Source organism: Lepus europaeus, chromosome 13 (assembly GCF_033115175.1).
Source record: "Lepus europaeus isolate LE1 chromosome 13, mLepTim1.pri, whole genome shotgun sequence".
Classification (NCBI taxonomy): domain Eukaryota; kingdom Metazoa; phylum Chordata; class Mammalia; order Lagomorpha; family Leporidae; genus Lepus; species Lepus europaeus.
Window position 1 is genome coordinate 23,876,952 of NC_084839.1, and position 21,203 is coordinate 23,898,154.

The window sequence follows — 21,203 nt, forward strand, 5'->3', positions numbered from 1 at the left end:
AATTCCCCAGCTTCCCCCTCAACCCCCACCCTGGGACTGTTGGAGTCACACAGGCCACGCTGGGGAGCAAGCCCTCAGGGAATTGTGAAAACCATCATCCAATCACGGAGCTTAGCGACCGTTCCCACCCGCTTCCTCTCCCTGCTGCACTGATAGCATCTTGCCAGCGTGTACTGAGGGCCTGTGCAGCCAGGGGGGTGCAGGAGGACCGTATCCTGGGAGCTCCACCACAGGTGACCGGAGGCAGCTGTGATGGGCTTGGGTGAGCAGCGGGGCCGTGCTGGGCCATGCTGGGCCAGGGATCGGTGTCATGGACACTGCGTGCTGCCGCACCACCACTAGCCCTCCCCTGGCCGTCCACCTGGCTGCTCCAAGGCACCCACGCCAGCTGGGAACCACTGTATAGGAAGACCTGTGTGTGTGTGTGTGTGTGTGAGAGAGAGAGAGAGAGAGAGAGAGAGAGGTCAGAGGCAGACTGCTGAGGCTGGGGTGGGGGCGGGGAGCAGAAAGCAGCAATGGAAAGAACTAGAGATTTCTTGGGTGAAGCAAAGTTTAGTTTTGGCCCCAGGTTCACTGAGGACGGGAGAAAGGTGGCCTTGGCGTGTGAGAGTAACAGGAGGGGATTCTGAGCCCCAGCTCCCGGCAGCGGGGGAGATGTGGACACTTTTGGCCGTTAGTTTGGCCCTGTGCTAAGCAGGTGCCAAGAAACACAGAGGGCGGGAAAGCACAGGGAGAAAGCAGCCGGCCCAGCAGGGCTCCCCTGGCCGCTGTTCTTCCCTTATGTAGCACCACGCCCGAGCATCCAGCCCAGGGGACACGCGTGGGGCGCCTAGAGACCACTGCGTTATGTTGCTAGCCGGGCTCCTATGCAGACCCACGAGATCAGCGGTGGGCCTGGGCACCGCTGGTTTTCACGGCGCCTAGACCACTGTGATCTGTGGCTGGGGTCAGAGGCCGGTGCCCTGGTAGATTCCGTATTTCCATACACCAGCGAAGACAGGGACAGGGTCCCTGGGGTATCCCCAGGTGGAGTTGAGGACCACCTAGACTGTAGACAGGGACTTGGACGTGGGTGAATGCTGTGCCCGACGCTAGTGGGTGTGTTACACCGCCGAACAGTGGTGTGTCCAGTGTGTAAGGGTCACTGAGTGGCTGTCCTGCAGGACACAGCAGAATCTCAACACAGTTGTGGCTGTGACCTGTGAGTGACAGGCAGCTTGCCCTGGGCACGGCGGGGGAAGAGTTTGAGGAAGGAGGCGCTGAACAAGTTCCGCCCCGCAGCTTGGCGGGGGCCACCGGTCCAGGGCTGCACACTTGTAACCCTGGGGGCGGGGAGGGGGTGGGAAGCCATGGTGGGTCACCGGGATCACACCGCTCAAGTCTCCAGACCTCCGAGCGCCGCCCCTGAGTCGCTCGATCTGCAGGCCAGGGGCGGTGGGCGGGGCTCGCAACCGCAAACCGCCGGCGGCGGAGGCGGCTTGCGGGCTGTCCAATGGCTGTAACGGGCGGGGCGAACCTGCGGGCCCAGCAGTCAAAGTCCCCCGGGCTAGATCCGACCCTAAGCCGGGCAGCTGGAACCCCGGATACAAGATGCTGAGCTCCTTCCTGAGCCTCCAGAGTAGCACTTGGACAGAGACCTTCACTCTGCTCTTGGCTCTAGCCGTTGCCCTCTACTTGGGCTACTACTGGGCATGCGTGCAGCAGGTGGGTGCGGGTCCAGGCTCTGGCCGGCGGGTTTGGGATACTGGGATGCAGGGGCCAGCTTCCAGCCCGGGCTCGAGCCATTTGGGGAGCTGGCAAGAGTGGGTTTCCCGCCGCAGGGAAACTTGGCTATGAGCACCTAATGCCCACTTGGTTCATTGCCTCCCTGCACCCCCCGCACCCCACCTGCTCCCCATGCAGCCGAGCCCTGCTAGAACGCAAGGGCGCTGCTCCCCACCACGCGGACCAACATTTGGGGAAAGGCGGCGTCCTGAGGTGTCCGACAGGTGGACGGGTGAGCGCCGGCCGCTCTCCCTTCCTTTGCAGGTGCCCTGGTTGCTTCTCATCAGCTTACAGAATGAGGGAACCTTGAAGGGCTGTGCCGCCTGCCACCACCACGCCCATCGCTTAGTGCCTCTCGCTGAAGGTCCCCACGTAGTCAGGACTGCGGGAACCCTACCCCCTGGCTCAGGGAGCCCTGTTGGAAGTTCTGGGCTCTCCAGGGTTACTCAAGAGGTTGATTAGCATGAACTTGATTTTCTCACCAGGTCTTCGATAAAATACTTCATTGACATAGTCAGAAAAAGTGCTTTACTCATGTTCAGCTCAGTCTAACAGTAAACCTATCAGCTCTAATGCTTGAAAAAGGCCTATAGGAAACCTTAGTGCTATTGCCTTAGCGGTATTGCCAGAGCTTCCTACAGGAGCCTACCTTGTGTATACAGTAAGTCTGGCTTAACCAGTCATAGAATGCAAACTTTGCTGGACTCTGCCTCATTTTTTAAAAGATTTATTTATTTATTTGAAAGGCAGAGTTACAGAGAGGCACAGGCAATGAGAGACAGACAGAGAGAGAGAGAGAGAGAGAGAGAGAGAGTCTTCCATCCAATGGTTCACTCCCCAGATGGCTGCAATGGCCAGAGATGGGCTGATCCGAAGCCAGGAGCCAGGAGCTTCTGCTGGGTCTCCCACGCGGGTGTAGGGGCCCAAGCACCTGGGCTATCCTTCACTGCCTTCCCAGGCCAAGGCCAAGAGCTGGATCAGAAGTGGAGGAGCTGAGACTCAAACCGGCGCCCACTTGGGATGCTGCCACCACAGGCGGCAGCCTCACCCACTATGCCACAGCACTGGCCACTGCTACATAGGCTGGGAAAAGTCAGTCACTGCAGAAGTTCCAATTTACACAGACTTTTTCTGTTGTTTGCAACCAGCCACTGGGGAAGGCAGAGCCCCTGCCACTCACACCCCAAACCCCTTCTCCGCATGCAGAATCTGGTTCCATTGCCAGGAAAGTGCTCTTGTGGAGGCTCTGGGGACACAGAGTCCGGTTATCTGAACCATCCAGCCGGGGACTGGACTCATTCTGCTTTCTCCCGGGCATGACGTTAGTTAATCTCAGGGGTCAGTCAAGAAATACTATGGTTTCTTCAACTCAGACACGATTAGCCTTGCTGTTCTCTACTGAGCTGTTTGACCAAGGTTTTAATGCATTGATAGCAACTCTAAATCTTGGCAGAAAATCTTGCATAGTGAGTAGACGGGACAGGCTCCAGAGGCAGACAGATCTGGGTTTGCACCTGCAGCTCTGCAGTAACCAGCTGCGGTGAGCTTTGTGACCTTTGGCAACTTACTCAACACACAAGCCTGTGTGCAGGGGGCAGGGGGTGGCAGTATGGATCTCACAGAATGTCATGAACTTCAGAAGTTAGTCACAGAACGTGGAGGGCACTCGGCCTGCGACGTAGGGAGCCCTCAACAAATGGCACCACATGTTCATGGTGATGGCACTGGGAACTTCACTTTTCCTTGCTGTGTGTGTGACTTGGAGCACCCCACTCAATCTCTTCATTTATATCCTACAAGGCAGCCGTAAGCTCAGGTCCTGCATGTAGCACACCATGGCGACACCAGGTGGTATTTGAAGGCTCATAGCCCAGGCCCCAGTGACAGCCCCAGGGTCACACTATCAGCCTGGCCTCTCCAGATGAGCATGGTCCCGGGCCCCTTCGAGGACGGGGGCTGCAGAGGAGACAGAGTCTGGTGTTGAAGTTCCCCGGGGCCAGCTACAGAAAGGCAGGTGCTGGGGCTTTTGCTTCAGATGGCACCGAGCTGCTTTCTCAGCATCTAGTGGCCAGGCCCCCGCGGGCACTTGCGGTCTGTCCAGAAGCAGGCAGAGAGGTGGAAAGTCAGGGCTCAGAGCCCACTGACCTCATCTGGCCCTGTCATCCAACCCATAACCTTGCCCTTGGCTGAATAAGCATCAAAACCTACTATTCCTCCCTGCGCGCGGGCCAGCAGCAGGTGTCTGCAGTAAGTAAGAGCCCGCCAGCAGGGAGCACATCAGAGACTGAGGGGGCTGCAGGCCTGGGGGCTACAATCAGGAGGGACCAGATGGCCACAGTGTCACAGTGTCACTCACTGAATGCTCAGGCTGAATGGTGCCGCACTTATTCAGCCCCTGCCGAGATGCCCATTCCCACCAGCAGGGGCCCCTGTGTGCACTGCTGAGTGTTCACTGCCCAGGAGAAAGCAGGCGGCAGCTGCAACAGCCCCCCGTGCAGTCAGTTCTTAAGGGGGACACTGCAGGGCTGGGGGTCTTGCTGGCCTGCATCAGAGGTGAGTTGTGCTTTCCAGACAGAGCTGTGCTGCCCATCCCACCCCAAAGCAGAATCCTCCAGACGCCAGCAGGGTCCACTCGGCCTCCAAGACTGACTGGGGCACTCACTGGCTTGGTGCCGAGATCGATGTGTGTGGCAGGCTGTCCTGTGCGGTTACAGAGGCCGCAGCTGGTGACTGGGCCCCAGTTCCTGGCCTTCCTGGAGCAACACTGTCCAGTGACCACGGAGACTTTCTTCCCCACGCTGTGGTGCTTTGAGGGCCGGCTACAATCCATCCTCCGAGTCTTCTTGCAGCCTCTGCCCCCAGTCCCTTACCGGAGGTAAGCAGGGAACAAGAGAACAGGGCGGAGGTGGAGCCCGAAGTAGCTAGGACAACTCTGCCTCTTGTTAGAGGTCATCTGCACCCCCAGACCCGTGTGCTGATGGCAGCAGGGGAGTGGGCACAGGGAAGGGCCGGAACTCCTGCACCCCCAGGTAACAGCCCATCTCTCTGTCCCCGTTCCACCCTGGGTAACCTTCCTGTTCCCCATCAAGCACGCCCTCAGTGAGGCGGATGCTGGCGGGAAGTTGTCACACCTGTCAGTGGGTGGAGTGGGGATGAAGCTTTGAAGTGGCGCACCCAAGTCTTAACAGTATCTTTGTGCGTCCCCATCCCCAACCACAGCGAAGTTCTCCCGACCCCAGACGGCGGCCGGCTGCTGCTGGACTGGGCCGAGCAGCCCGACAGCGGTCAGCGCCCAGAGCCTGCCACGCAGCCCATCGTGCTGCTACTTCCCGGCATCACCGGCAGCAGCAAGGAGAACTACATCCTGCACCTGGTCAACCAGGCGCTGGGCGACGGCTACAGGTACGGGGGCACAGCCCAGAGCAGCGGGAGGGGCCTGAGCACCTGTGCCAGGGGGTTCGCCAGGGCCTGGTTGGGAGAGTGCTCTGCCAGGGGCAGGCTTTGGCAGGGCCTCACTGAAGACCTCAAGGGCATCAGGCCTAAGCCTCACCCTGTGTACCACAGGGCTGTCGTCTTTAATAACCGGGGCTGCCGTGGGGAAGAACTGCTGGTGAGTGCCCCCCGCCCCCACTCCCACCAGGGACCTCGGCCCTGGCTGCCCCCTCCACCCGATAACCCGGTTTGCCCTCAGACCCACAGGGCTTACTGTGCCAGCAACACTGAAGACCTGGAGACGGTCGTGAAGCACATAAAACACCACTACCCCCAGGCTCCCCTGCTGGCCGTGGGCATCTCTTTCGGAGGGTAAAGGCTGCCCGCGTCCACCCGTGGCCTCCTCTTCCTTTGTTCCTCTCCTCTGGCGTCCCAGCTGGCCCAGGTGAAGCCCTCCTTCATGGCCTCTGGTCTAACCCTGCAGGATCCTGGTGCTGAACTACCTGGCCCGCACCGGGCCAGCAGCTGGGTTGGTGGCGGGACTGACCCTGTCTGCGTGCTGGGATTCCTTTGAGACCACCCGCTCCCTGGAGACCCCACTCAACTTACTGCTCTTCAATCAGCCCCTCACTGCGGGGCTCTGCCAGTTTGTGGACAGGTAGGGTCTTGGCACGTGGGAAGGGCAGCAGTGAGGGTAGGCTGGCAGTCATACGGACGGCTCCCCTGCCCTCTGGACTCCAGGCTGGCTCTCATGAGGTAAGACAGAAGCTGGAGGGCGTTGGGTCAGTTGTAGTCGTTGAGCCAAACCATTATGTTCTTTTCCAGAAACAGAAGTGTGATGGAGAAAGCAGTGGATGTAGACTTTGTGCTAAAGGTACAATGCTTTATCCATCTCACTCGCCTGTAGTCTGTCGCCCGTTACCTTCCCAGCCTCCATGTTTCTTAGCTTGTCCAACCTCTTCCACTGCAGGCCCGCACAATCCGCCAATTTGACGAGCGCTACACCTCTGTGGTCTTTGGCTATGAAGACTGTGTTGCCTACTACCAAGCAGCGAGTCCAAGAACCAAGGTGGACGCCATCCAGACCCCTGTGCTCTGCCTCAATGCAGCAGATGATCCCTTCTCCCCAGTCCAAGGTGAGCACACTTGGGCCAAAGGGAAGACGGGCCGAGAGATGTGGGCTTCCAGGCACGGCCGGGCTGCCGACCTCCGCTGTGCCTCCCAGCCCTCCCCCTCCAGGCTGCCCGGCTCTCTCCCCATGTGGCACTGCTCGTCACGGCGCGGGGTGGCCACATCGGCTTCCTGGAAGGGCTGCTCCCCTGGAAGCACTGCTACATGAGCCGCCTGCTGCACGACTACGCCAGAGCCATCTTCCAGCACCGAGCAGAGCTGCTGGACCTCGGTGTCCCCTCGCCTGCGGGGGGCGGAAAGAGCTGACAGACTTCCATTGGGGCTCAGTTCAGTCTTCCCTTTTTATTAAACATCAACTTTCCTGCTGAGTGATCCAAGTTCATCTTCCCTGCGCTCAAGGGCAGTCCATGCAGGGACTTGCTGCCCATTTAGCCCGGCGGCCCGGTGCTGCCCACCTGAACCCCACGGCACCGCCCGAGCCTTCTTTCACCCCTTCCTGCACTAACAGCAGAAGAACCAGGCCAGTTTTCCCCTCCCCCCAGCAAATGCCTGGGGCTCTAGGAGAAGGGCATCCGGCCACAAGGCCCCTGGGGGAGGAAGGGAAACTGACTGCTTAGGCGCAAAGGACGGCAGCGCCCCCGGCCCTCGGGCTTCTCCGTGTTTCTGGAGCAGGGACAAGCTCAACTCTGGGGCCTCTGGCAAGCTGAGGGCACGAGGCACACAGCGCAACCTGAGAGTCGGACATCACATCCTGGGTGACCCACAGGTGGCCAGCGCATGGCTCCCAGGACCCGGAGTGGCCCAGAGTCACAGCCAGGCCTAGCGGGGACAGGCGGGCAGCTCTCGAGTCTCCCGGGAGGCACCTCGGCTGTCAACCCAGTGGGGTGAGCAGTGGGGCCCAGGCCTCCACTCTGCTCAGGAAGGTGGCAGTGTCCAGGCCCCTGGTCCCCAGGGGCAGGGAGGTTAAAGAAAACCCGGAAAGGCACTCTGGAGCAGCAGGATGGTCACCACAATGAGTCCAACACACAGCAGGAGCAGCAGCCACACAGGAACGCTCCCTGCGGGTGGGGTAAGGCAGCAGGTCAGGGGCTGGGGGCGCAGAATCCTCACCCCGCTCCGCTCAGGCAGAGCACGGACGGCTCCCAGGAGCAGCCCACCGTCCCCAGGGACTCACGCCGTGAGGGCAGCAGGTGCAGCTGGCAACGACTGTCCACAGCCACGGAGAACAGGGCGGTTTCGTGAGACCCGAGCAGCTCTGGACCGCGACCCCTCTCGGGCAGAAAGGCCACGTCTGTCACCACAATGCCGTGAGCCTCCCTCACATAGTAGAGGCGCTGGGGGTGGGGAGAGACTGGTGAGCGAAGGCCTGCTGGGAAGCTTCCTGCTGGGAACAAGCCCCCCACCCCAGGGCGACCCCTGCACAGGCTGGGCCCGCCTCCTTCTGCACTGGGGCTCAGGGCGGCCTGTGCTCCTCCCCCAGGGCTGGGCCCTCCTCCACCCAGTACCTGGAGGGAGAAAGCTATGTAGATGGCCACAGAGCCAGTGACCGTGCCCAGGCCCAGGAAGGTGCCCGATTCACTGCAACACAGAACAAAGCGCTCACTGTCCTGAGGCCGGCCAACGTCACGGTCTCAGGGAGCTGGGCAGGACCCCCACCCGGCCCAGCCACCACTGGCCCACACCTGACGCTGAGGCAGGAGACGACTTCGTGGCCACAGGGCCTCGTGCGCAGGGGCAAGAAGGTGGAGCCATCCCAGGCTGTGAGGTAGCAGGGCGGGGGCTGGCGCAGGCGCTTGTGCGGAATCTGTACTGTGAAGAGTCGCAGCCCAGCAGGCTGGTCTGGGACCCGCCCAAACCTGGGGGCCGGGTGAGGGGCTGTTCAGCTCCTGGGCCCTGCCTGCCCCTCACCCTGGCTGGGCCATGACCACCACCACCACCCCCCCCCCCCATCTCCCCAGGCTTTCTCCCTCCCCTCGGCAGCTGGGCTGTGCGCTGGGCAGCCTCTCCCTGGGCTTCCGCACCTGCAGGCCTGGTAGCGGTAGGGCGTGTTAGACGAGGTGGGTCCGTTCTCTTGCCAGTGCAGCTGTGTCACCAGCTGATTCTTCTGCCACACACAGGCCTTGAAGTCCCAGCCCACTGTTACCAGCTGGTCAGGAATACAGGCTGGTTACGGGGTCCACCTACGGGCCATCATCTACTTTCCCTTTCTCCACCACCCCTCCCCTGCAGCTCCTCACCTTGCCATCCGGCCCTAGAGTCAGGTCTTCAATCTCTCCTTCGTGGGCTTTGAACTCCTCGGTTTTCTCCAGGCTGGGCACCTGCAGCCAGCAGCAGCGTCAGGCCTGATTCTCAGCAGCAGCACTGCCGTCTCCCAGCGTCCGCGAACGGCCACTCCACGCAGCCTGCGCGCCCCGCTCTGCCCGCACCCACGTTCGGCTTTTCCCAATTTTCACCTCGCTGCCCTTGACATTCACCCTCCCGCGCCGTCCACAAGCACACCTTCCCAGACGCGAACGCAGCCGTCCGTCCCTCCCGTGGCCAGCAGGGTATGATCGCGGCTGAAGCACACAGCTTTCTGCAGCGGATCGGGGCCGAAATCCGTCTGCACCGCCTGCAGGTTCTCCACCCGCAGCTCTACCCCCTCGCACTGGGTTTCCGCTTTGGGCTTCTTCTCCGCGGGGGTGGCCCCCTTCCTTTGCCGAGGCCCATGCTCCCTGGGACCTGCAAAACAAACAGCTCACCAGGTTCCAAGCTCCTGGTGACACCGGCCCCTGTCCATGTGTCAGGCCCACATACAGCCTCTGCCACGCTACCACAACCCCACTTCCAGCCCCGCTTCTTCAGAGACCTAGGTGGGAAGGATCTAAGCCCCGGGGCCCTCCCCCCGACTCCTCACCTGCCTTCTCGGCCTTGCTGTTGCCCTGCGGCCGATGGGCCTGGAAGCGCAGGAGCTGACAGTGGGCATCCTGCCCGGCAGCCAGGATGTTACCGGCCAGGGCCAAGTTCATGGTGGCCCGTGTCTGAGTGTCATGGGAGTGTAGCAAGGAGGCACTCAGGTGCCCGTTAATCCGCTCCAGCTGCAGGAAGTGCTGTGGGAGAGGCAAGCAGGCGCAGGGTTCAGTGGGGCCGAGGCCACACTGGAGGGAAACGCGCGACCGGTGGTGTGATGTCACGTTCCTCTGTCTACTGCACTTCCTGGTTCGCACGGCTTCCTCCAGCCCTTTTCCTCCCTTATTCCGACCCTCACGAACAGCCCGCAAAGAGGACTAGGATTTCTGCCTCCAGGTCACAGAACACGGCGACTCTCAGAGGGGTGAAGGAACCAGGCTGAAGGCCCAATGCACCTCTCTCGCTGCTGCTCGGGGAAAGACACACGGGCTACGTGGACTGCCCGAGCGAGGCCAGACTCAGCCCCTGGAGTGGCTCCGCAGGTCCAGCCGAAGCGCTACCTTGTGCAGCGCCGGGGGCACTTTGCACTCGGCCTTAGCGGCCTCCCCCCATCCCACCCCCACCCCCCAAGAAAGTTTCCGAGTGAATTTCGTGCCCGGGCGCTCGCCTTGCAGGTTCCAGTCCCTCGAGTGACCCTTAACCCCGGGGCGCAACCCAGCCGCAGCGGCCCTCGGCTCTCACCACGCCATTCTTTATGCCTGTCTTGGCGGCGCCTCCTCCGCCCGCAGCGATGAGCAGGCCCGCGCCGGCGTCCACCTGAAGTGCGTACAACGGGAACGGGGCCCGGTACAGCTCCGGTGCCCGGCGCCGGCCCATCCCGCCGGCCGCGCGTTCACCGCCCGCAGCGCGGCACCCAGGGCATGCCGCGCCAGGCCTCCGAACACTGCCCTGGCCGCAGCTGAACGTGGGCCCGTCGCCGCCCGGAGGTCTCCAGTCTCCTCTCACACTCCTGGGGTTACCCAAACCTACACCACCCGTGGACACCCGCGTCTCCGCTCGGGTCCGGCTACCTCGGTTTCGCAGACGCGCACTGCGCACGCGCACCTGTCCCGTGGCGCTCTCTGCGCAAGCGCAGCACGGCGCTACGCGTCAGCACTAACGCGGCGCGCGGAGTCGCTTCACCGCCCCCTTGTGGCGAGCGCCGCCACCATTTTTGTGCCGGGCGAGGGAGGCCGAGGAGGTGGGGCTTAGAGAGCTTGCGGAAGGTCGGCACGCCTTTAGGAACGATTTTCCCCTAAATAGGGTCGGCCCTCCCTTCGGGAGTGGTACGCCGACTCCCTCAAGCGCAGGCTTCCCGTTTGACCTGAGGGAGGAAGAGGTTCGTCCCGGGGCGCACACACGGGCCGGGAACCTCTCTCGCCCCTTCCGGGAGGCAGCCTGGACTTCAAAGCAAACCTGGACTCAGTCCCCAACCCCACTGCCTCCTGGAACGAAGAAGCCACTCTTAGGGAACACCTGTGCCCCGCTGTTGGCGGTGGCGGCGGCCAGGGCCGGCCCCGGGCTGGTGCCTGGCAGGTGCGTTCGGCGCCTGACACCCCACCCTCCCGAGGGGGCGTGCAGGGGTCTGAGCTGTGTGAGGACCCCCTGCTTCTCTGGGAGTGAGCCCAGTAGGAGACATCACCGCTACCTCCTCCCTAACCCAAAGTCCCCCTCTGCCCACCAGGGCTGGGTTCCGTGGCTTCATCACGAGGATGCCCGTGTGTGTCCCACGGAGTTGAATTCAGTGTGGGGGCCCGCCTGCATGTCGGGTCCCTGGCCTTGTGGGTTCCTTGTGCTCCTCCGATACATGGACCCTGCAGTCTTTGGCCCCAGAAGGCCCTATTGAGGCCCCCCCACCCCCCCACAATTCCAGCCGCACAGGACACCAGCCCAGGAGCTGCACAGGGGCGGACTTTATTGGAAACACCTTGGCTTCGTGGGGCCTCGGGTGTCGCTGGTCCTCTCAGCCCGGAGACAGCAGACTCCACAAGGGGCTCCCAGGGTTCAGGGCAGGAGCACACACCTGACTTCCGGCCAGCCAGCCTTTCAGGGTATCTCGGGGACTCCCCGAGATCTGGGGCCTAGCGGGGTGGGTGGGGTTTGGAGGCGGTGCTCCGGGGAGCCTCCGTGGCTCTGGAGCTAGGCTGGCGACTTTTGCAGAATGGACTCTGGAGAGACAGGCCTCTTTGGAGTGGGAGAACACCTGGGCTTTCGGGAGGCCGCGGCCTGCTTTGGCGCCTGCGGCGGAGGCCCTGGACGGCGGGTGGAGTTTGGTGAGTGGCAGCTTCCAGACTTGTGGCTCCTGGCCTGGGAGGGTGAGCCTGGGGCCCGGGCCGGGGCTGGAGACACTGGTGCCTGACACTGCTGGGCCTGAGTGGCCTCGCCTTGGGGCCCTGCTTCCTGCCGCCTTCTTTCTGGTATCAGATGGAGGGCCCTGGCCTGGCCCCGAGGCAGGCGGAGGCCGAAGCCAATTCCTATCTGGAGTGGCCCGGATCCCTGGCCCTGTGCGCAGGGCAGCAGCTGGGGGAAGGCCAGCAGCTTGGGTCCAGTCTTGTACCTGGGAGTGGGGCAAGAGGGACTGCGAGGCCGGAGGCACACCAGGCATATGGGGTACTCCACCACCGGGGCCTGGCCGGTTCTGCCTAGCCACAGGCGTTGCAAAAGTAACAGCTGCAGGTCTTGTGCGATGCGGCGGTGCCCCAGGTGGACCACCAGGGCCTGGGCCAGGGCCCCTGGGTCCCTGAACTCCGCAGGGTCCCTCTCGCTTGCCACGCACCCCCCAGCCCCAGGGGACCCGGTGTCCCTGCACTGTTCCCAGCGCCATGTCTGCCTGTTGCTGGGGCTTGGGGAAGGCCGGGTGGAGCTGGGCAGGTCTTCGGGCCGTGAAGGAGACTGGCAGCGTGAGCGGGGCGAGGAGTTCTGGGGCTGGGACGGAGCCGAGCAGGGCGTGAGAGGAGGAGAGGGGTACAGCCAGTGGCTCGAGGGAGAGGAGGAGTGTTGAAGGGGGACCGAGAGGAAGTTCTGGTGAAAGAAAGTGGGGGAGCTGGGGAGGGAGGAAGAGTAGGGATGAAGAGCTAAGTCGGAATTTGAGTCAGAAGAGTAGAATTGGCAGGCCGGAGACCGGGCTCGTGGGGGAGGGGAGAAGGGGGGATGGGACCCAGTGGAAGGTGGCAGGGATGGAGGTTGGGACTGGTGGGGGGAGACAGGCCTGCTGCCGCAGGGAGGAGAGTCCACGAGTTGTGAGAGGTTCTGGGGGTGGCACCCAGGGGGCGCTGTGTTCTGTAGCAGCACCTGGTCCGTCTTTTGAGGCACCATTGCCTCGACTCCCCACGGCACTGGGGCAGCAGACCAGGGACGGGAGACCTAGGGGAGTCAGGGTGAGGCTCTCCCGAGGCCAACTAGGACGGAGAAATCCAGCCGCCTCCTGTGCACGGAGCGTGGCCGGGCCTGGGCTCAGCGGCTGGCCGGCTGTGTAGACGCGCAGCACTCTGGGTGCTCAGGCGGGCGCTTGGGGCTGGGGCTCGGCCTCTCACTTCTTTGCAGTCAGTTGTGGACAAGGGATGTAGGTGGATGGCGATTCAGGGCTGCCTCTTGGGAGCCGGGGGGCAGCAGGGGTGATCTGGGCGGGGCACGGAGGAAGACAGCCCATGGGACCTGAAGAGAAAGAGCTCAAGATGTTGGGGGAGTTGGTTCATTTCTGGCTCTGTCCTGTGTGCCCAGGTCCAGGTTGAACTCACCAAGGCTGTAAATCCATCAGCTTTCCCATCAGAGGAGCTGGCGACATGCTCCAGGGAAGACGAGACATTGGGGGGGGGGGAGAGCGGGGAGGGGAGAATGGTGTTGGAGGAGGGGCTTGGGGCTGAGTTGGGGACAGTAATTGAGGGTATGGTGCGCACTTACCTCTGAGGATTCCCCACGCTGTGTTTCACAAGCACTTAAGCACAGAGGGGCCTGGGGGAGACAGGAACGCAGTCAGCCAACAGGGGACGTGCTGCTGTCTGTCCCCAGCGTCATCTGTCGCCCTCAGCTCACTGCTACCTGGATCTGTCTGGCTCTGTCCTCAGTCCTGCAGCCAGGCACAAGGCCTCTGTGGCGCCGGTGTTTGTTGTCCTGATCCTGACTCAGAGACTCAGCATCCTGGTACCCTGCTATTCTGGCTCCCCTGGCCCCTGTGTGCCCCCTAATGCTAATAATGTCCCCTGGCTCAGCCTGGCGCTGGCCCAGCAGCAGCAGCCGTGGGGCCAGCTGGGAAAAGCTGGGAGACTGTCCAAGGGGCGGCGTTGCCGCCCCCAGTAAAAGCTGGGGTCCCCGTTTCCTAGCGGCAGTTCTCCCCCGTGTCACAGAGGTCAGCTGCTGACATCATAGAATCCCCCTCTGAGGCTCTGGGGCTTTCTCTCAGAGATCAGCCAAAGACTGGCCCTTGGCCGGTGTGCAACGCAGGCTGAACTCTTCCTGCCTGCTTCCCCTGCAGGCCTGAGCCCCACACCTTCCACAGCTCCTGCCACCCCCGCCTCTTTGTTCTCCCCGGCCGCGGGGGTCCCACCAAGCCCTCCCTTCAGCTTCCTGTTTGCCTGCTTTCTGAGTAGCTCGGTTCCACACCTTTTCTCTCTTGAGGCATTATTATATGTTTCAGTAACTATTTTCTCAACATCTTTATTGATGTATAATTCACATACCATACAATACACCCATTGTGATTTTTGAACATTTTGTTTTTATTTTATGTATTTGAGACACAGAAACAGTGCGCATCTGCTCATTCAGTCCCCAAATGCTTACGATAGCTGGACCAGGCCTGGTCAAAGCCAGAAACTCAATTCAGCTGCACTGTGTGGGTGGCAGGAGCCCAGTTAATTGATCCGTCAGCACTGCCTCCCAGGGTGTGCACCAGCCAGGGCTGCCGCCCGGAGCTGCAACCCAGACACTCTGACTTGGGATGCAGGCGTCCTAACCGTTACACCAAATGCCTACCCCTGCTCACCTAAACTGTACGATACAGCGTGTTCTTTTTTTTCTCCCAGAAGCCTTTTATTTAAGGAATACAAACTTCATATATTTCACAATTACAACTTTAGGAACATGGTGATTCTTCCCACCATACCCACCCTCCCACCCCTCTTCCTCCTCCCTCTCCTATCCCCATTCTTATTTTTTACTAAGATCTATTTTCAATTAACTTTATATACATATGATTAACTCTATGTTAAGTAAAGAGTTCAACAAATAGTATGGAAAAGAAATAGGCCGGCGCCGTGGCTTAACAGGCTAATCCTCCGCCTTGCGGCGCCGGCACACCGGGTTCTAGTCCCAGTTGGGGCGCCAGATTCTATCCCAGTTGCCCCTCTTCCAGGCCAGCTCTCTGCTATGGCCCTGGAAGGCAGTGGAGGATGGCCCAAGTCCTTGGGCCCTGCACCCGCATGGGAGACCAGGAGAAGCGCCTGGCTCCTGGCTTCGGATCAGCAAGATGCGCCAGCCGCAGCGGCCATTGGAGGGTGAACCAACAGCAAAAGGAAGACCTTTCTTGTCAAAAAAAAAAAAAAAAAAAAAAAAAGGAAGACCTTTCTGTCTCTCTCTCTCACTATCCACTCTGCCTGTCAAAAAAACAAAAAACAAAACCTATTCCTCAACAGTCGAGACAAGGGCTGTTGAAAGTCACTGCTTTTCAAAGTGTCAATTTCACTTCTATTGATTACCTTGTAGGTGCTTTATTAGTTACCACAGGTCAGGGAGAGCATGTGGTATTTGTCCTTTTGGGACTGGCTTATTTCACTAAGTATGATGTTTTCCAGCTTCATCCATTTTGTTGCAGATGACCGGATTTCATTTTTTTTAACCACTGTGTAGTATTCCATGGTGTACATATCCCATAATTTCTTTATCTAGACTTCAGTTGATGGGCATGTGGATACAGTGTGTTCTAATGTATTCACAGGGTACACAAACATCTCCAAATCTAGTCTTGGAGCATCTTTGTCTCTCCTAAAAGAAATCCTGTCCTCATTAACAGTCACTCCCCATTCCTCCCTCCTCCAGTCCCTAGAATCCATGAATTTTCTGTTTCTATGGATTTACATATGCTAGGACTTCACTTAGGAGGAATCACACAAGCTGGATTATTACCTTTTGTGTCTTACCTTTTAAACTCACTGTGTTCACAAGTTTCATTTATATTGTAGTGTGTATTGTTACTTTATTCCTTTTATTACCAAATGATACTCCCTTATATGGATATCCCATGTTGTGTTTACCTGTTGGACCTCTCAGTTGCAGAGATGCCCACTTGCTTGGGAGGATGCCCAAAGATCCAGACTCCAGACCAGTTGATGCAAAAAGCACGAGGTTTTTATTGAACGTTTGCGCAAACGGGTCCCCACCTCAGGCAGTGAGGAGCCCTGAGCGGCAGTTTCACACAGGTTATATAGGCAACGAATTAGCATATTCCTAATGCGCATGCGTAGGATTGGTCAGTTCAGAGGGACCATTAGCATATGGGAGAATGCTGGCGAAGAATGCTGGTGGAGAGTGCTGGTGGAAAATGCAGAGGTGGCACGGGATTGGCTGGTTCGGAGGGACAATTAGCATACCGGAGAATGCTGAGGGAGAGTGCTGAGGTGTTACAGGATTGGCCGGTCGCAGTGACATCATAAGTGCGCGCCTAGAGACTCTCCGAAGGGGAGGGGCAGCTCTGCTCTGGGCGCGCCCAGAGGTTTCCCGGAGGGGAGGGGCAGCTCTGCTCTGGGCATGCCTAGAGGTTCTCTGAAGGGGATTGACTTTTCCTTCCCAGAGAATGTCCTGCCCGCTAGACTCTGGGGAACATCTAACCTCTTAAGAAGCCCCTGATATTTGCCCAGGCCTAGTTTCTTGTCCCTCCCCCCATAAGGGTCCTTCATACCCATTCGTTCACTGATGGTTGTTTCTGCTTTTTGGCAATTGTGAATAACACTGTTGTGAACATTCTTTTACAATTAAAAGAAAAAATATTTATTTATTTATTTATTTGAAAGGCAGAATAATAAAGAAGGAGAGACAGAGATCTTCCATCCACTAGTTCACTCCAAATGGCTGCAACTAGCAGGGCTGGACCAGGCCAAAGCCAGGAACTCAGAACTCCATCTGGATCTCCCATGTGGATAGCAGGAGCCTAAGTACTTGGGCCATCATCCACTGCACTCCCAGGCACATTAACAGGGAGCTGAAATGGAAATGGAGCAGCAGGGACTCCAACCAGCGCTCTGATACAGGATGCTGGTGTCACAGGGGGCGGCTTAGCCCACTGTGCACAATGCCGGCGCCACTTCTACAAATTTTATGGAGGCAAATATTTTCATTTACCTTGATTAGATACTTAGAAGTAGAATCGCTGAATCAGATGGTGAATCTGTTTAACATTTTCAGTAACTACCAAACTGCCTTCCAAATCGGCAGTACCATTTTTCAACCTCACTGGCAAGGTATGAGTTTCCAATTTTTCCTTATCTTCACCAGCACATGCTGTTACCTGTCTTTTTTTATTTTAGCAACCCTAATGGGTATGAAGTGGTATTGCATTGTGGTTTTTATGTACATGTTTCTATTGACTAGTGATGCTGAGGAATTTTACATTGCTTATGGGCTATTTGTTTATATTCTTTGGAGAAGTGTCTCTTCAAATCTTTGGCCCATCTTTTATTTATTTATTTTTAAATATTTAATTATTTATTTGAAAATCAGAGAGAGAGAGAGAAAGAGAAATCGATCTTCCATCCACTGGTTCACTCTCCAAATGGCCTCAAAAGCCAGTATTGAGCCAGCCCACAGCCAACAGCCTGGAACTTCATCTGGGGCTTCCATGTGGGTGACAGGGGCCCAAGTAATTGGACCATCCTCCACTGTCTTCCCAGATACATTAGCAGAGCTGGATTGGAAGCTGGGACTCAAACCAGCACTCTGATGTGGCATGCCAGGCCTTGCAAGCAGCGGCTTAGCTGCTACACCACAATGCCAACCCTGTTTCTGTCACCTTATTGTTGGATTATAACAGTTCTGATGCATTCTGGCTACAAGTCCCTTGTCAAATGTGATTTGCAAATGTTTTCTGATTCTAAAGGTTACTGTTTTACTTTCTTTTATGTTTTCTAAAAAAGATTTATTTATTTATTTGAAAGGCAGAGTTACAGAGAGACAAAGGCAGAGAGAGAGAGAGAGATCTTCCACCCACTGGTTTATTCCCCAAATGGATGCAACGGCCAGAACTGTGCTGATCTGAAATCAGAAGCCAGGAGCTTCTTTTGGGTCTCCCAAGTGGGTGCAGGGGGCCAAGGACTTGAGTCAGCTTCTACTGCTTTCCCAGGCCATAGCAGAGAGCTGGATTGGAAGAGGAGCAGCCAGGTCTTGAACCTGTGCCCATATGGGATGCTGGCACTTCAGGTCAGGGCTTTAACCTGTTGCACCACAGTGCCGGCCCCCTCCTATATCTTCTTGAGTCAGTTTGGTAATTCATGTCTGTCTAATAGATTCTGTTTCATCCACATTATCGATCTTTGTCGGCATATGGTTGTTCCCAGAATCCCCTGTATTCCTTTGTTTTTATATCTGACCATGAGTGACGTCCTCCTTCTTATCCCTTGTTTTAGTAACTTGAGTCATCGCTCCTTTATTCTTGGTCAATCTAACTGAAGTTTGGCCACTTTCATTGTTCTTTCCAAAGAACCAGTTTGTGGTTTTATTAGTTTTTCTGTTTTCTACTTCATTTATTTCTGCTCTAGTGGTCATCATTTCTTGCCTTCTGATTGCTTTGAGTTTAGCTTGTTCTCTTTCTATTTCCTCAGGCAGGTTAGGTTATATGAGATCTTTCTTCTTTTTTTTTCCCAGAAATCATTTATTTAAGGAATACAAATGTCATGGCTTTTCATAAATACAACTTTAGGAATATAGTGATTCTTCCTACTGTACCCACCCTCCCACCCCTCTTCCTCCTCCCTCTCCTATTCCCACTCTTACTTTTTACTAAGATCTATTTTCAATCAACTTTAAACATATAAGATTAACTTGTAAGTAAAGAATTCAACAAATTGAAAAAAAAAAAAAACTGTTCCTCAACAGTCAAGCCAAGGGCTGTTCAAAGTCATTGTATCTTGAAGTTAATTTCACTCCTATAGATTACCTTTTAGGTGCTCTATTAGTTATTGTAGATCAGGGAGAACATATGGTATTTGTCCTTTTGGGACTGGCTTATTCCACTAAGAATGATGTTTTCCAGTTTCATCCATTTTGTTGCAAATGACAAGATTTCAATTTTGTTTACTGCTGTAGAGTATTCCATGGTGACTATATCCCATAGTTTCTTTATCTAGTCTTCAGTTGACAGGCATTTGGGTTGATTCCATATCTTAGCTATTGTGAATTGAGCTGCAGTAAATATAAGGTACAGATAACTCTTGCATATGCTAATTTCATTTCCCTTGGGTAAATTCCCAGGAGTGGGATGGCTGGGTCATATAGTGGGTCTATATTCAGATTTCTGCAGTATCTCCATACTGTCTTGCACAAGGCTGTACCAGCTTACATTCCTACCATCAGTGGTGTAGGGTACCTTTTTCCCCACTTCCTCACCAGTGTTTGTTGTTTGTTGATTATTTTAAAAGATTTATTTATTTATTTGGAAGTCAGAATTACAAAGGGGCAGAAGCAGAGAGATAGAGAGAGAGAGAGAGAGAGATCTTCCATCCACTGTTTCACTCTCCAAATGGCTGCAATGGCTGGAGCTAAGCCCATCCAAAGCCAGGAGCCAGGAGCCAGGAGCCTTCTCTGGGTCCACGTGGGTGCATGGGCCCAAGCACTTGGGCCATCTTCTACTGCTTTCTCAGGCCATAGCAGAGAGCTGGATCAGAAGCGGAGCAGCTGGGTCTCAAACCAGCACCTGTATGGGATGCTGGTGCTGTAGGCAGTGGCTTTGCCTGATATTCTATAGCGCTGGCACATTGTTGATTTCTGTATGAAAGCCATTCTGACAAGGGTGAGGTGAAACCTCATTGTCATTTTGATTTGCATTTCCCTGATGGATAGTGATCCTGAGCATTTTTTTCATGTGTCTATTGGCCATTTAGATTTCTTTTGAAAAATGCCTGTTTAAGTCCTTTGCCCATGTCTTAACGGGGTGTTTTTCATTTTTGAGTTTCTTGAGTTCTTTATATAATATAGTTATTAATCCTGTATCAGTTCCATAGTTTGCAAATAATTTCTCCCATTCTGTCATTGGGCTCTTCACTTTTTTTTATTTGACAGGTAGAGTTATAGACAAATGACCGCTATTGCTGGTGCTGCACTGATCTGAAGCCAGGAGCCAGGTGCTTCTCCTGGTCTCCGATGTGGGTGCAGGGCCCAAGCACTTGGGCCATCCTCCACTGCCCTCCTGGGCCACAGCAGAGAGCTGGACTGGAAGAGGAGCAACCGGGACTAGAACCCAGCATCCATATGGGATGCTGGCTCCGCAGGCAGAGGATTAACGAAGTGAGCCACGGCGCCAGCCCCAGGCTCTTCACTTTGTTGAGTGTTTCTTCTGCAGTGCAGAAGCTTCTCAATTTGATGTAATCCCATTTGTCAGTTTTGGCTTTGACTGCCTCTTTCTCTGGGGTCTTTTCCAAGAACTCTTTACCTACCCAATGGCTTTCAGGTTTTTCCCAATGTTCTCTATTAATTTGATGGCATCAGGTCATAAATTTAGGTCTTTAATCCATTTTGAGTGGATTTTTGTGAAGTAATATAAGTATTTGTAATTATCTCTCTCTTTCAGGGCAATTCATCATAATAAAATCAGGAATGGATAAGATATGGCCTACATATGATAGAAGAGGGGGACCTATGGTGGGAAAGGAGAACCAGGCAGGATTCCAGGCACAGCAGGTTTAGGAAGGAGTATGGACATTGAGGCCTGGTTTTGGAGATTCGAGGTTTCCTGGGATACAGGATTTTCAGTGTTAAAACCAAGACAGTGTCAGGGCTGGCATGTGGTATAGTGGGTAAAGCTGCTGCCTGCAGTGCTGGCATCCCATATGGGCACCAGTTCAAGTCCCACTAGCTCCGCTTCTGAGCCAGCTCCCTGCTAATGGCCTGAGGAAGGCAGTGGAAGATGACCTAAGTGTTAGGGCCCCTGCCACCTGTATGGGAGGCCCAGATGAAGCTCCCAGCTCCTGCCTTCAGTCTGTCCCAGCGCTGGATGTTGGGGCCACCAAGGGTGTGAACCAGTAGATGGAAGATCTCTCTCTCTCTCTCACCCTGTCTCTCCCTTCTCTCTCTGTAGCTCTTTGAAAATAAATCTTAGAAGAAAAAAATACCAAGACAGTCTCATAAACTGGGACAACTGATAATTCTAGAACTTGAATCCTTTTAAAAAAGCATTTGTATTTTCCTAGGGATCTGAAGACCCCAAGCATGGGGAGTTGGACCCAGGGAACCAACCATGTGATTATAGGTGTGGAACTTTGAGCTGTCGCCCACACTCCAGGGAGGAGAGACAGGCTTGAGATTATGTTCACTTGCCAACGGCCAACAATTTAATGCACCATGCCTATGGAATGAAATCTCCACAGAAAACCCAAAGAGTGGGGTTCAGTGAGCTTCTGGGTTAGTGAACATGTTTAGGTGCTGGGAGGATGGTTGCCCAGAGGGACATAGATGCTCTGTACCTCTTGTCTCTTTCCTTCCACATGGCTGTTCCTGAGTAGCACCCACTGTGATCGACTGGAAGGTGTCAGTAAGATGTGTTCTTGAATTCTGTGAGCTGTTCTGGCAACTCATGAAACCTTAGAAGGGCAGCAGGGGAGCCACTGGATTATGGGCGGTTATTCAGAAGTCTAGGTGAAGCTGGTACCTGAAATGGAGGCCATCCATGTGCGTGAGCCCCTTTCATTTATGGGATCTGAGGCCAACTCCAAGTAGATGGCATTGGAGTTGAGTCATTGGGCACCCAT

At 56.2% G+C, this 21,203-nt stretch overlaps 3 protein-coding genes across 3 annotated transcripts; 1 reads left to right on the forward strand and 2 right to left on the reverse strand.

The window, feature by feature from the left end:
- The first annotated feature begins 1,556 nt into the window (after nucleotides 1-1,556).
- Nucleotides 1,557-6,699, forward strand: ABHD1 (abhydrolase domain containing 1). The gene is made up of 9 exons (XM_062209128.1): nucleotides 1,557-1,704; nucleotides 4,479-4,639; nucleotides 4,984-5,166; nucleotides 5,329-5,374; nucleotides 5,456-5,568; nucleotides 5,681-5,854; nucleotides 6,022-6,070; nucleotides 6,167-6,332; nucleotides 6,422-6,699. Exons 1-9 carry the CDS (start codon nucleotides 1,591-1,593, stop codon nucleotides 6,631-6,633), a joined length of 1,218 nt encoding a protein of 405 aa, XP_062065112.1. The 5' UTR covers nucleotides 1,557-1,590; the 3' UTR covers nucleotides 6,634-6,699.
- PREB (prolactin regulatory element binding) lies at nucleotides 6,655-10,323 on the reverse strand. Its single transcript, XM_062209129.1, has 9 exons — nucleotides 9,958-10,323; nucleotides 9,224-9,416; nucleotides 8,825-9,048; nucleotides 8,565-8,645; nucleotides 8,349-8,473; nucleotides 8,010-8,183; nucleotides 7,833-7,905; nucleotides 7,502-7,661; nucleotides 6,655-7,385 (listed from the first exon to the last, which is right to left on the reverse strand). Exons 1-9 carry the CDS (start codon nucleotides 10,090-10,092, stop codon nucleotides 7,291-7,293), a joined length of 1,260 nt encoding a protein of 419 aa, XP_062065113.1. The 5' UTR covers nucleotides 10,093-10,323; the 3' UTR covers nucleotides 6,655-7,290.
- Nucleotides 10,324-11,394: 1,071 nt separating this feature from the next.
- Nucleotides 11,395-12,570, reverse strand: PRR30 (proline rich 30). Its single transcript, XM_062208822.1, has one exon. It carries the CDS (start codon nucleotides 12,568-12,570, stop codon nucleotides 11,395-11,397), a length of 1,176 nt encoding a protein of 391 aa, XP_062064806.1.
- Between the last annotated feature and the right edge of the window lie 8,633 nt (nucleotides 12,571-21,203).

Bases quoted from the DNA above. Each gene is read 5' to 3' on its own strand.
- ABHD1 (XM_062209128.1), top strand. From the start codon at position 1,591: ATGCTGAGCTCCTTCCTGAGCCTCCAGAGTAGCACTTGGACAGAGACC. The intron at 1,705-4,478 runs GTGGGTGCGGGT...GTGCGGTTACAG, and splicing joins ACTGGGCATGCGTGCAGCAG to AGGCCGCAGCTGGTGACTGG. The intron at 5,855-6,021 runs GTAGGGTCTTGG...GTTCTTTTCCAG, and splicing joins CTCTGCCAGTTTGTGGACAG to AAACAGAAGTGTGATGGAGA.
- PREB (XM_062209129.1), bottom strand. From the start codon at position 10,092: ATGGGCCGGCGCCGGGCACCGGAGCTGTACCGGGCCCCGTTCCCGTTG. The intron at 8,474-8,564 runs GTGAGGAGCTGC...ATTCCTGACCAG, and splicing joins CTCTAGGGCCGGATGGCAAG to CTGGTAACAGTGGGCTGGGA. The intron at 7,662-7,832 runs GTACTGGGTGGA...CCCCACCCCCAG, and splicing joins ACATAGCTTTCTCCCTCCAG to CGCCTCTACTATGTGAGGGA.
- PRR30 (XM_062208822.1), bottom strand. From the start codon at position 12,570: ATGGTGCCTCAAAAGACGGACCAGGTGCTGCTACAGAACACAGCGCCC.